The sequence below is a fragment of the Chiloscyllium punctatum genome, chromosome 45, assembly GCF_047496795.1.
Source record: "Chiloscyllium punctatum isolate Juve2018m chromosome 45, sChiPun1.3, whole genome shotgun sequence".
Classification (NCBI taxonomy): Eukaryota; Metazoa; Chordata; class Chondrichthyes; order Orectolobiformes; family Hemiscylliidae; genus Chiloscyllium; species Chiloscyllium punctatum.
This window is the reverse complement of record NC_092783.1, coordinates 57045192-57057961: the sequence shown is the minus strand read 5'-3', so window position 1 is coordinate 57057961 and position 12770 is coordinate 57045192. Positions and strand designations below refer to the sequence as shown.

The 12770-nt window shown below is 45.1% G+C and overlaps 1 protein-coding gene across 2 annotated transcripts in view; it reads right to left on the bottom strand.

The window, feature by feature from the left end:
* Window positions 1–12770, bottom strand: part of cntn2 (contactin 2) — a 226217-nt gene that overhangs the window by 94617 nt on the left and 118830 nt on the right. For both annotated transcript variants that reach the window (XM_072563850.1, XM_072563849.1), the window contains 2 exons: window positions 11400–11495; window positions 7258–7467 (listed from right to left, as the gene is read on the bottom strand). In XM_072563850.1, the coding sequence (XP_072419951.1) occupies window positions 7258–7467; window positions 11400–11495 (306 nt within the window). The remainder of the gene's footprint in view (window positions 1–7257; window positions 7468–11399; window positions 11496–12770) is intronic.

Sequence of the window (12770 nt, the reverse complement as noted above, 5' to 3'; positions counted from 1 at the left end):
CCCTCACCTGTTCTCTTCGTTACTTCTACAAAAAATTCAACCAAGTTTGTGAGCCATGAATGCCATTGCACAAAGCCATGGTGACTATCCCAAATCAGACCTTTCCTTTCCAAATACATGTAGTAAACAAGGAGATACAGTAAATTACATTAAGCTTAAACACCCGGTTCAATCATACCCACTCTCCTAATAGCAGATTTACAAATAAAAATATGAGAACTAAATTGAGGAAAAATATCTGTGGGAAAAGCATATCCATTCCAGAGACCGGTGACTTCAATTTATTATTAATGATTAAAAGTGAGAACAGTTTAATGTATTATTAAGCAGCTTTACTTTGATTGTCCATGCAAAGCAGCTCAGCAAGATTTACAGAATTCAATTGATGTTCATTAAATTCCTGTTTACTGGATTATGACCAGTTCTGTGAGGAGAGCCACAGTACAAAAGGGATAATCCCAATTTGCAGAAGCAGGAAAGAGAACTCATCTTGTTTCTTAATTATTCGAATTGAGACAGCCGAAGAGGGCAATTGAAAATCTTAACACAGTTCAAGATCCGTGTTAACATTGACATTCTGTTGCAGTTCTGAGGAGACACTGGGTGGGGGGGGGGGGGGGGCTGTATTTCAGATGTGACATTTAACTGAGGGGCTGTTTGCAAATGTGTAAAACAGCCAAAGGCACTATTTTGAGGAAAAGCAGTGGGGTTATCTCTGGTGTTGTGGCCTATATTGATCCCTCAATCAGCAGCAGATAAGCCACAGATTATCTGATCGTTATCACTCGATGCGAGGTCACATTGTGTGCTGTGTTTCCCAATTTCCAACAGGACTACCCTTCCAAATGTCACTGGCTGCAAGTGTTTCGCGATGAATGATGGCTGTGAAAGGTGCTAAATAAATGCAAGCTTTTCTAACTTTTTTTTGGAAAGAGAAAGTGCACTTCCAAACAAGCTTTACTCTATCTCATCCTGTACAGTTCCCATCCTGGAAGTGTTTGATGGGTAAGATTTACTCTGTATTTAACCCCATGGTGTCCTGGAAGTGTATGATGGGGACTATGTAGAGAAAGCTTTACTCTGTATCTAACCCTTTGCTGTCTCTGCCATGGGAGTGCTTGATGGGGCACAGTGTAAACGGTATGGTGTGGAAGTGATTTAATGACTGTTTTTAAAAGGAAAAAGTTAAAAATCACACAACACCAGGTTATAGTCCAACAGCTTTATTTGGAAACACTAGCTTTTGGAGCACTGCTCCTTCATCAACCACCTAATGAAGGAGCAGCACTTCGAAAGCTAGTGTTTCCAAATAAACCTATTGGACTATAACCTGGTGTTGTGTGATTTTTAACTTTGTCCACCCCAGTCCAACACCGGCACCTCCAAGTCTTGTTTAAAAAGAAAGTTATAGCCTAAGATTATATTTTCACTGTCATTATATTTTATAATGTCATAATATTTCTGTCATTATATTTTATCTAGTTATTTAAAGGGAATCTTCAGCAACCATTTCTCTGGTCAGAGTATAAAAGATTGTGCTGATCGGGTGTAATGTTGAAAGAGGGTTGAAGGCCCGTGTGGAACATAAACTCCAGCATGGTGTCTCACTAATGATAATGTGCAGTGCTTGACTCTACAATTGATCGTCATCCACGGGTATGCCAGAATTTCAAAATGCTTCAGCTCTATTATTTCTCATATGTTGTGAAAGCATTGACTGCAAGAGAAGGCACTCTGAAGTGTTGACTGGCGTTCAACTTAAAGACTTACAAGAGAATCTAACCCAGCTAGGGATTTAAAAATATAATTGAAAATACGTCCCAGGGCTTTGTGTAAGGGAAGGTAGGTTACAGACAGCGGATTTTATGGATTATTTAGATCTTAAAAACTGACTGGACTTGTGACTATCTTTTGCTAAGCTAACAGAGGACTGTTAAAGCATGAAATGAATACCTAGAGGGCATGGTTGAAGCATTGCATACTCGAAGAGCCATTTGGATAAATATGGAGCACAAGATGTTTCGGGACTTTGGAGGAGGTTAGAGGCACTGGGATTAATTTGAAATACTCTAACAAAAGTTTCTATCACAAACACAATAGGCTATATGTGCCTCCTTCCTTGCTTTAAATTTCCTGTGTTGAATTGAATTCATTTGAATGTGGGTGTCCACAACAGAGTATGGATGTCTCATGTGTGGTTTGTAATGTCCCTTCCGCTAGGCTGGAGGCCCCAGGTTCAAGTTCCACCTCAGGGACCTGAAGGATGTGAAAAATGTGTCACCTCGTAATAACTAGGAGCAGGAAGAGGCTATTCAACCCTTCGAACCTGCTCCGCCATTTAATAAAATCAAAATCAATTTCCTGCCCTCTCTCCTTCAAGCCATTATTTATTTTAAAAAATCTGTCTATCGCCACCTTAAATTTACTACATCCACTGCACTCTGGGCCAGCTAGTTCCACAGATTCATGTAATTTTTCCTCAATTCTATTTTAAATCTGACACCCTTGATCCTAAAACTATAACCTCTTGTTCTAGATTGCCTCACAAGGGGTTACATCTGTTCTATGTCAGTCCCCTTTAGCATCTTATATACCTCATAAAGTCATAGTCATAGAGTTACAGAGTCTTACAGCACGGAAACAAGTCCCTTGTTCCAACCAGTCCACACCAACTATAATCCCAAACTAAACTAGTTCCACCTGCCTGCACTTAACCCATATCCTTCCAAACCTTTCCTATTCATGTCCTTATCAAATGTCTTTTAAGTGTTGTAACTACCTACATCCACCACTTCCTCTGGAAGTTCATTCCACACACGAACCACTCTCAGTGTAAAAAAACGTTGCCCCTCATGTCTTTTAAATCTTTCTCCTCTCACCTTAAAAATATGACCCCAAGGCTTGAAATCCCCCAGCCTAGCATAAAGACACTTGCCATTCACCTTATCAATACCCCTCAGGATTTTATAAACCTCCATAAAGTCATCTCTCAATTCCCCATGCTCCAATGAACAAAGTCCCACCTCAATTAGATTCTCTTCTCCTTCTTCTAAACCCAAGAGAATATTGGCCCAACTAGGCCAAGCAGTTGATTATTAGTCTGTATTTCCATTCAATGACAGGTGACAAGAACAGGAGAGTTTCCTGGTGGCAGTTGTAATGTGTCAGCCTTCCTGTGTTAAAGGACTTACATGTTCTAAGCATGTGAAAATGTCATCCATACTGTCATCAAATCCCTGCAGTGTTGAAAGAGGCCATTCAGCCCATCATGTCTGCACTGACTGTCTAAAGGGCATTCCATTCAGCCTCCCACCCCATTTTGGGACAACTTAGCTTGGCCAATCCGCCCCCACATCGTTGGACTGTGGGAGGAAACCTTGGCGGACACAGGGAGAATGTGCAAACTCCACACAGACGGTCACTCAAGGCTGGAATTGAACCTGGGTCCCTGATGCTATGAGGTATGAGTGTTAACCACTGAACCACCATGCCACTTAGTAGCAGTAATTAAACTAATTTTCCACTCAAAGTATCTCAGATAGGACTAATGGACATGACCACAATAGATCAAATGCCAGCAGAGCTGGGAGTTGAAGATACACAGGCTTTGGACTGGATAGTTTTGAGCTTCTTGAGTGTTGGTGGACACCTCACCAGGATTCTCCCCTTAACCCGTGATCCCCTCACTAATCAAGAACCCTATCTATCTGTGTCTTAAATACATTGAATGACTTGGCCTCCAGAGCCCTCTCTGGCAATGAGTTCCGCAGATTAACCTCCTTCTGGCTGAAGCAATCCCTCCTCATCTTAGTTCTAAAGAGTCATCCCTTCACTTTGAGGCTTTGTCGGTGGGTCCTCATCTCTCCTCCACATCCACTCTATCCAGGCCTCTCAGTATTCTCGTGGTTTCAATCAGATCCCCCCCTCATCCTTTCTAAACTCGATTGAGTACAGACCCAAAGTCCTCAAGCGCTCCTCATATGACAAGCCCTTCATCCTCGGGATTACTCTTGTAAACCTGTTCTGGATCCCCACCAATGCCTACACATCCTTCCTTAGATATGGGACCCAAAACTGCTCACAATATTCCAAACGTCATCTACCTGAGCCTTATACAGCCTCAGCAGGACATCCCAGCTCTCGTATTCTTGAAATGAATGCTGACATTGCTTTTGCCTTCCTAACTGCCAGCTAAAAGTGCTTGTTAAGCCTGAGAGAATCCTGAGCTCGGATTCCCACGTCCTGCTTTAGATTTCTGACGCCTTTCCCCATTTAGAAAATAGTCTATGCCTCAATGAAAAGAACTGAGTGAGTGTGTCACATCTATCTGTGTCTTTGTTCTTGATTTAATTTGTGCACTGCTATACATCATATTACTTGCTGGTTGCTTTTGAGTAGCATGCATTATTTGAGGTGTGTAATAGCTAAACATGGGCAGTTATGTGATTTGGCGTTCCCACTAAGAACCTCCCTCTCATGGAGCAACTCTGGAGTCCACAGTGCTCTGTACTGCACAGAATGGGCAGTTTGAGAGAATTGCAGAAGAGGTACAGAATTGTCCTTAAAATGTAATAATCATTTGCAGGTGCATGGATTTTATCAATATTTCTGTGTCAAATACATCAAAGCCTGCAGGTTCAGAAAATACTAAACTGTGTAGATATTTTGATATATCACTTACAGTCTATCAAATCACATTTGCAGAACCAAACATTGTTACATATTTAGATTTGTTGCTTAATTATACAAATTAATGATCTGGGAGATTCAGATAATGATCTATTAAAATATATTCAGAAATGCAGATGTTACCAAATGCACATGTCAGCTTTGGAAAATATTTGATTTTAAAATGAGTGAATAATTAATTTCATTTGGGCAGATGCTGCTTAAAATTTCAATTTATTGTAATTGTGATCGCTATCTGGCATGCGGAGGAATAAAGAATCTGCCACAGTTGTAACCGTGGTAACTGTCGCTGGGCATTGACGAACACTTGTTTGTGAACAGGTTGTGAAGATTTTCTTATGAATAGCCACATCCTGCAGCCCATGATTATAATTAACAAAGATTAGGATTTTCACTGGGGTGTTCAGGTCATAAACTCCCCGAGGTAAAAGCCACCCTGTTCCCATACATCTCGCAACGCTCTTTGCAAATAAAGAACTTCCCTCTCTTAGTTTTTGAATGAAATGGCCAAAGAAACAAAACAGATGGAGTGTATTATTGGTGCACCAGTGCACTTATTGACGTCCGATTTCTTTTTGAGAATTCCCATTTGTTTCATTGGGCAACATCACTGATCAATGCAGGATTGTTTTGCTTGTTCCTTTCTGCTGATGGTTTTAGATTAGATTAGATTACAGTGTGGAAACAGGCCCTTCGGCCCAACAAGTCCACACCGCCCCGCCGAAACGCAACCCACCCATACCCCGACATTTACCCCTTACCTAACACTATGGGCAATTTAGCACAGCCAATTCACCTGATCTGCACATCTTTGGATTGTGGGAGGAAACCGGAGCACCTGGAGGAAACCCACGCAGACACGGGGAGAACGTGCAAACTCCACACAGTCAGTCGCCTGAGGCTGGAATTGAACCCGGGTCTCTGGCGCTGTGAGGCAGCAGTGCTAACCACTGTGCCACCGTGCCACCCCTAAATTGCTGAGTCCCTTTTAAGAACTGCACCTAATGGCCAACAACAACAACTCACATTTATACAGCACCTTTAACGTAATGAATTGTCCCACAGGGTGTTGTAACCCAAAGGTTGAATCTATAGAACCATGGAAATGTTACAGCACAGAAGGAGGCCATTTGGCCCATATTGTCCATGCTGATCCAGCTGCCCATTCTAATCCCATTTTCCGACACACGCCTCATTGCCCTGCAGCTTTCAGCACTTCAGGTGCAGTTCCATGTACTTTTTGGAAGAGTTTAGGGTTCCTGCCTCTACCAGCAACTCAGGCAGTGAATTTAAGCCCCACCGCCACCACCCCACCTCCCCCCCACTCCACCCCCTGTATGAAAGGTTTTTCCTCACGTCCCCTCTGGTTCTTCAGCCTCTTACCTTGAACCCATGACCCCTGGTTTTTGAACTCCCTGCCAAAGGAAACAGGTTCCTCCTGGTTACTCTATCCCCACCCCTCACAATGTTATACACTTCCGTCATTTCACCCCTCAGCCTTCTCCATTCCAAGGAAAATGACCTCAAACTCTCTAATCTCTCTTCGTAGCTACAGTTCTCCAGCCCTGGCAATGTTCCAGTAAACCTTCTCTGCACTCTCTCCAGAGCAACTCCGTCCTTCCTGTAATGTGCCAAACAGAACTGCACACAGTACTGCAGGAGAGGTAGTACCTACAGAACCTGCCCCACTAGAGGTCACAGAGACAGGTTTGTAGGTATGCCCTCAACGAAGAATGGAAAATACAGAGGCGAAGAAGGAATTCCAGAGCCTATCAGAAGTTGGAGTCATGGACACCAATGGCAGGGGTGACCAAAATCAGAAATATACCAGAGACTAGGTTGAGATAGGATGAGGGATTTCAAGACTAAAAGGCCCATGTTCAGATTTAGATTAGATTAGATTAGATTCCCTACGCACCAGGGTCCCAGGTTCGATTCCAGCCTCGGGCGACTGTCTGTGTGAGGAGAGAGATTTAAAAGAGATATGGGGTACAAACTTTTCACCCAGGGAGTAGTCCGTGTGTGAAATGAACTTCCTGTGTAAGTGGTGATATGGGCACAGTTACAATGTTTGGAAGGGATGCAGATAATTACATAAATAAGAGTGGCTCAGTGGTTAGCAGTGTTGCCTCACAGTGTCAGTGACCCGGGTTCGATTCCAGCCTCAGGCGAATGTGTGGAGTTTGCACGTTCTCCCCCCTTTCTGCGTGAGTTTCCTCTGGGTGTGCTGGTTTCCTCCAAAGATGTGCAGGTTAGGTGGATTGGCCATGCTAATTGCCTATAGTGTTCAGGGATGTGTATGCTAGCCATGGAAAATGCAGGGTTACAAAGAATGGGAAGGGGGTGGGTCTGGGTGGAATGCTCTTTGGAGGGACAGTGTAACTCGATGGGCTGAGTGGCCACTTCCACACTGTAGGAATTGGTGACAAGTTACCAATGGTGGTGTTATTTCATTACCCTTGCCTAATGATCCTGGTTGTATTTCTACATTTAACTCAGCTTATCCGAACCTCAGCCTGTGCCCACTGTTCCACAAGGGAACTTTAATGAAGATAAAAAGGGACTGACCAACAAACAGCACAGTCAGGGGAATAGCCTTGCTGAAGACACTTGTTGTGGCGTAGTCAATGTGACTGGTGAGATAGCAGGAGTAGATCCCAGTATCGGAAGTCTTCGCTTTGGCGATGTAGAGATTCCCTGTCACTTGCGAGATGAAGTGACGATCATCTGGCGTTATGAAGTTCGGGATTTCGTTGATGAACCAGCGATATGTTGGAGCTGTGATGCAAACAAATACGAAGAGAAAAGATAAATCAATCCATCTGTCAGCATTTTGGGCAGATGACCAGAGAGTAATCATTTGAATAGGAACCACTGAATCAAAATGAAGTTGGAGTAAAATGTTAAATTCCTGAGAATCACCGCTGCATACAATGGCCAACTGGTACCTTCTCTGCTGCTAATGGCTCTGAAGGGGTTGATCTTCATGTTACATTGGCTCCACCTGTTTTACTTATGCCATACATGCTCTGTGGGTGGAGACAAGGACATTTATTCTTGCTTTTGGAGGGAGTGGATGGATCTATACCAGCTCCTTAAGGTCTGAGTAATTATGGCTGACCCCAAAATAGTTGTCCTGATTGCTATCATGCGATGAGCTATCTTGGTGGAAGCAATTTCAATTGAGGCACTCAGTAGGGGATTTGATTATTACTTGAATAGAAATGGTGTGCAAGGATATGGGGGAAAGCAGGGGATTGACAAGAGTCAATAGAACCATTGCAGTATGACGGGCTGAATGGCGTCCTTCTGGACTATAACAATTCTGTGCTATCTAAGAACAGTGCATCTTCTGTAGATACTCTGCGTTAATGTATCCTCGATCTTTATCACTTTTACTCCTAAGACAAAGCAAAGGCAAAGGAGAATTGGTGGCCATGAGCTATCTCAAATAACCCATACACTTCCCCTTCCCCTTCCCTTCCCATTCCCCTTCCCTTCCCCTTCCCTTCACCCTTCCCTTCCCTTTCCCCTTTCCTTACTCTTCTCTTTCCCTTTCCCCTTCCCCTTATCCTTCCATTTCCCTTGCCCTACCCTTTCCCCTTCCCCTACCCTTTCCCCTTCCCCTTCCCATTCCCCTTCCCTTCCCCTTTCCCTTACCCTTCCATTCCCTTTCCCCTTCCCCTTTCCCTTACCCTTCCATTCTCATTCCCTTTCCCCCTCCCCTTCCCCTTCCCTTCCCCTTTCCTTACTCTCCCCTTTCCCCGTCCTTCCCATCTTTTCCCCTTCCCTTCCCCTTTCCTTATCCTTCCATTCCCCTTCCCCTACCCTTTCCCCTTCCCCTTCCATTCCCCTTCCCCTACCCTTTCACCTTCCCCTTCCCCTTCCATTCCCCTTCCCCTTACCCTTCCCCTTACCCTTCCATTTCCCTTCCCCTTCCCCTACCCTTTCCCCTTCCCTTTACCCTTCCCTTCCCCTTCCCCTTCCCTTTCCCTTCCCCTTCCCTTCCCCTTCACCTTCCACTTCCCTTCCCCTTACCCTGCCGCTTCCCCATACCCTTCCCCTACCCTTTCCCCTTCCCCATACCTTTCCCCTTCCCCATACCCTTCTCCTTCCCCATACCCTTCCCCTTCCCCTACCCTTTCCCCTTCCCATACCTTTCCCTTTCCCCATACCCTTCTCCTTCCCCATACTCTTCCCCTTCCGCTACCCTTTCCCCTTCCCCCTCCCTTACCCTTCCCCTGCCCCTTCTCCATACCCTTCCCCTTTCCCTTCCCCTTCCCTTACCCTGCCCCTTCCCCTTCCCCTTTCCCTTACCCTTACCCTGCCCCTTCCCCTTCCCCTTTCCTTACTCTTCCCTTCCCTTTCCTCTTTCCTTCCCCTTCCCCATCCCTTTCCCCTTCCCTTTCCTTTCCCCTTCCTTTCCCTTTCCCCTTCCCCCTTCCCATCCCTTTCCCTTCCCTTCCTCTTCCCTTTCCCCTTCCCCCTTCCCCCTTCCCTTCCCTTTCCCCTTCTCTTATCCTTCCCTTTCCCCTTCCCTTCCCCTTCCCTTTCCCCTTCCCCTTCCCCTTCCCTTTCCCCTTCCCCTTACCAGTAAAGGTGACACAATAATAATAGTATCAAGTAAACACCGCACTGATCTTTCTCCCATAGCTCTCCAATTAGATTCCTCATCCTTATCAAATATTTATCTAATTCATTTTTGTTGTAAGTTCCTATTCGATCAGCTGTCAGGCAGTGCTCTCTCGGTCCTAGTCACTGGTGGCGTAAAAATGGTTCTCCAGTCTTGCTCTGTGACATTCCTAATAATGGTAACAGTTTCTCAAACCCACTTTCAAAATCCTTCCTGATTTTACACCGCTCAATGAAATCTCCCTTTAATTCTCCATGAGGAAGTACAAAGGCAGGATATTCAATAGTTAAAAATATAAAAGGTCTCTGACAAATAAATCCTATTAGTACTAAGGAAACCATGAAATTGCTACTGGAAGGGATGAGACTATGATCACTGAAATATACTGGAACCACTGAGTGGCAAAAGAGGTGTGGAAACAATTTACAAGGACAACGAAGTGAGAGGTCATAATGAGCTGACTCTCCTTTCTTACATAGAAATTAGGTGCCAGAGTAGGCCCTTCGGCCCTTCAAGCCTGCTACACCATTTAATGCGATCATGGCTGATCAATCAACCCAGTACCCTGTTCCCGCTTTTTCCCCTTCCCCTTTTATCCCTTTAGCCCTGGAGATAAGGAAAGGCTGGGACTGTTTCACTGGAGGTTAGGAGTTTTATAAAATCATGAGAGGTATAGATAGAGCTAGTGGGAGATGCCTTTTTGTTAGGATGGGGATTTCAAGGCTGGGGGCACCTTATTTAAGTGAGAGGGGAGGAGAATCGACCTTTCAGGCATAAGCCCTTCATCAAGAATGCCGAAATGTTGACTCTCCTGCTCCTCAGATGCTGCCCGACCTGCTGTGCTTTTCCAGTGCCACACTTTCTGACTTTGATAACCCTCTAGAGTCGAAGAGGGTGGTGCTGGAAAAGTACGGCCAGTCAGACAGCATCCGAGGAGCAGGAGAGTCAACATTTTGAGGGTAAGCTCATCCTCCAGTCTACTTTCCTGCCTTTTCCCCATAACCATTGAATCCCTACTGATTAAAACCCTTTTTCAGACCTGATTATACTTAATGACTCAACCCTGACAGCCCTACAGACTCAGAACCCTCTGGAAGAAGAGTGTCCTTATTTCTGTCTTACTCTGAGATTATGCCCTCTGATTCTAGATTGTCCCGTAAGGGGAAACCATCTTTCTCCATCTACCCTGTTAAGATCCCCTGAGAATCTTATATGTTCAACAATGTTGCCTTTCATTCTTCTAAACTCTGATGAATATGGCCCAACGTACTCAATCTCTCCTCATGAGCAGGTGTAAACAATTCTATGACATTATCTTGACGAAGAAATGGAGAGGTCTATTCAGTTTCCTTGTCAGTACTTATTCCTCTCCTGACATCGTGAAGGAAATGATTTTATTGTTCAGTGAGGGGCCAGTTGGATAAAAAAATTGCCATATTTCCTGTCCCCCGGCTGCTGCCTCACCAGCTGTGCTTTTCCAGCACCACACTTTAGCTCGTGTTTCCTTCGTTATCACAGTAACTTCAAAAATACTTGGTTGGCTGTAGTCCTCTGGTAATGAATGATGCTCCAAAGTTAACCTTGCCCTTTCTCTTAGAGGCTGTAGATTGAAGAACGGAGGGAACATTGAGGAGGTAAGGATTTCGCTACCTAGAGGCACATCTCTTACTTATGGGAATTCGGTGTATTAGCATGTTCAAATCCTCGACAAACCCGCATGTTCAGAACCAGGGCACACAATTTCAAGATAAGGGGAATATCATTTAGGACTAAGTTGAGGAAAAATAGCTTCACTCAGTGCAGTTGTGTGACCTTTAGAGTTCGCTACCACAGAAGGATCTCAGTCACTGAAAATGTTTAAAGTAGAGATTAATAAATTTTGAAACCCCAGGGATTTCAAGCTATTTGGTGTTAATGTGGTAGAAGGGCATTGAAGAAGATGTCATTATTATATTGAATGGTGTAACAGATTGAATGATTGACCGACCTACTGCTGTATTCCTACGTTCCCAGTTTTGATCACCTTACACACATCTGCTGAACGTTCGATGAAAATGCAAAGGAACAAAGTGCTTACCTGGATAATGGGGGGGTGCGTTGCAAGGAAGCATCAATCCCGTCCCTTCATTCACCTTCACCTGTTCCCTCTCTTCTGTTGAAAACTGTGAAAGATCTGTTAATCAGAGAAGGATTTAGGTTAATAGAATAGTTTACTGAAGGATTGCTGAGGATAAGAAAGTAACTCAACCATGTCACTGCCATCACAGCAGCATTTTCTTATCATGCAACTGTGACCAATATGAAGCTTGATGGTTCATCCTGCTCTCCATGTCCCTCCTGGTTGATGGCCACTTGGGTGGACACCCAAAGCCAATGGAAATGTCTGTCACTGGGCAGTGACTTCAGACTCCCTCTCCCATTCTGCCAAGGATATGCAAGTGCTGGGCCTCCTCCACTGCTGCTCCCCCACCCGACGCCTGGAGGAAGAATGCCTCATCTTCCGCCTCGGAACACTCCAACCCCAGGGCATCAATGTGGATTTCACCAGTTTCCTCATTTCCCCTTTCCCCACCTCACCCCAGTTCCAAACTTCCAGCTCAGCACTATCCCCATGACCTGTCCTAACTGCCTATCTTCCATTCCACCTATCCACTCCACCCTCTTCCCTGACCTATCACCTCCATCCCCACCCCTATTCACCTATTGTACTCTATGCTACCTTCCCCACCCCCACCCCCCAAATCTTTTATCTCTCCACTCTGTAGGCACCCTGCCTCTATTCCTGATGAAGCGCTTTTGCCCGAAACATCGATTTTCCTGCTCCTCGGATGCTGCCTGATCTGCTGTGCTTTTCCAGCACCATTCTAATCTAGATATTGGTTTCCAGCATCTGCAGTCATTGTTTTTACCTAGTGACTTTAGACACCTGGTCATACTATCCCCAAAAGAGGGAGGTGGGTGTGTGTGTTTGTTTCTGAGAGAGGGAGTAGGTGTGGGTGTGTGTGAGGATGTGCAGGTGAGGGCTTGTGTGTCTGAGAGAGGGAGTAGGTGTGGGTGTGTGTGAGGATGTGTAGGTGAGGGCATGTGTGTCTGAGAGAGGCAGTAGGTGTGGGTGTGTGTGAGGATGTGTAGGTGAGGGCGTGTGTGTCTGAGAGAGGGAGTAGGTGTAGGTGTGTGTGAGGATGTGTAGGTGAGGGCATGTGTGTCTGAGAGAGGGAGTAGGTGTGGGTGTGTGTGAGTATGTGTAGGTGAGGGCGTGTGTGTCTGAGAGAGGGAGTAGGTGTGGATGTGTGTGAGGATGTGTAGGTGATGGCGTGTGTGTCTGAGAGAGGGAGTAGGTGTGGATGTGTGTGAGGATGTGTAGGTGAGGGCATGTGTGTCTGAGAGAGGGAGTAGGTGTGGATGTGTGTGAGGATGTGTAGGTGAGGGCATGTGTGTCTGAGAGAGG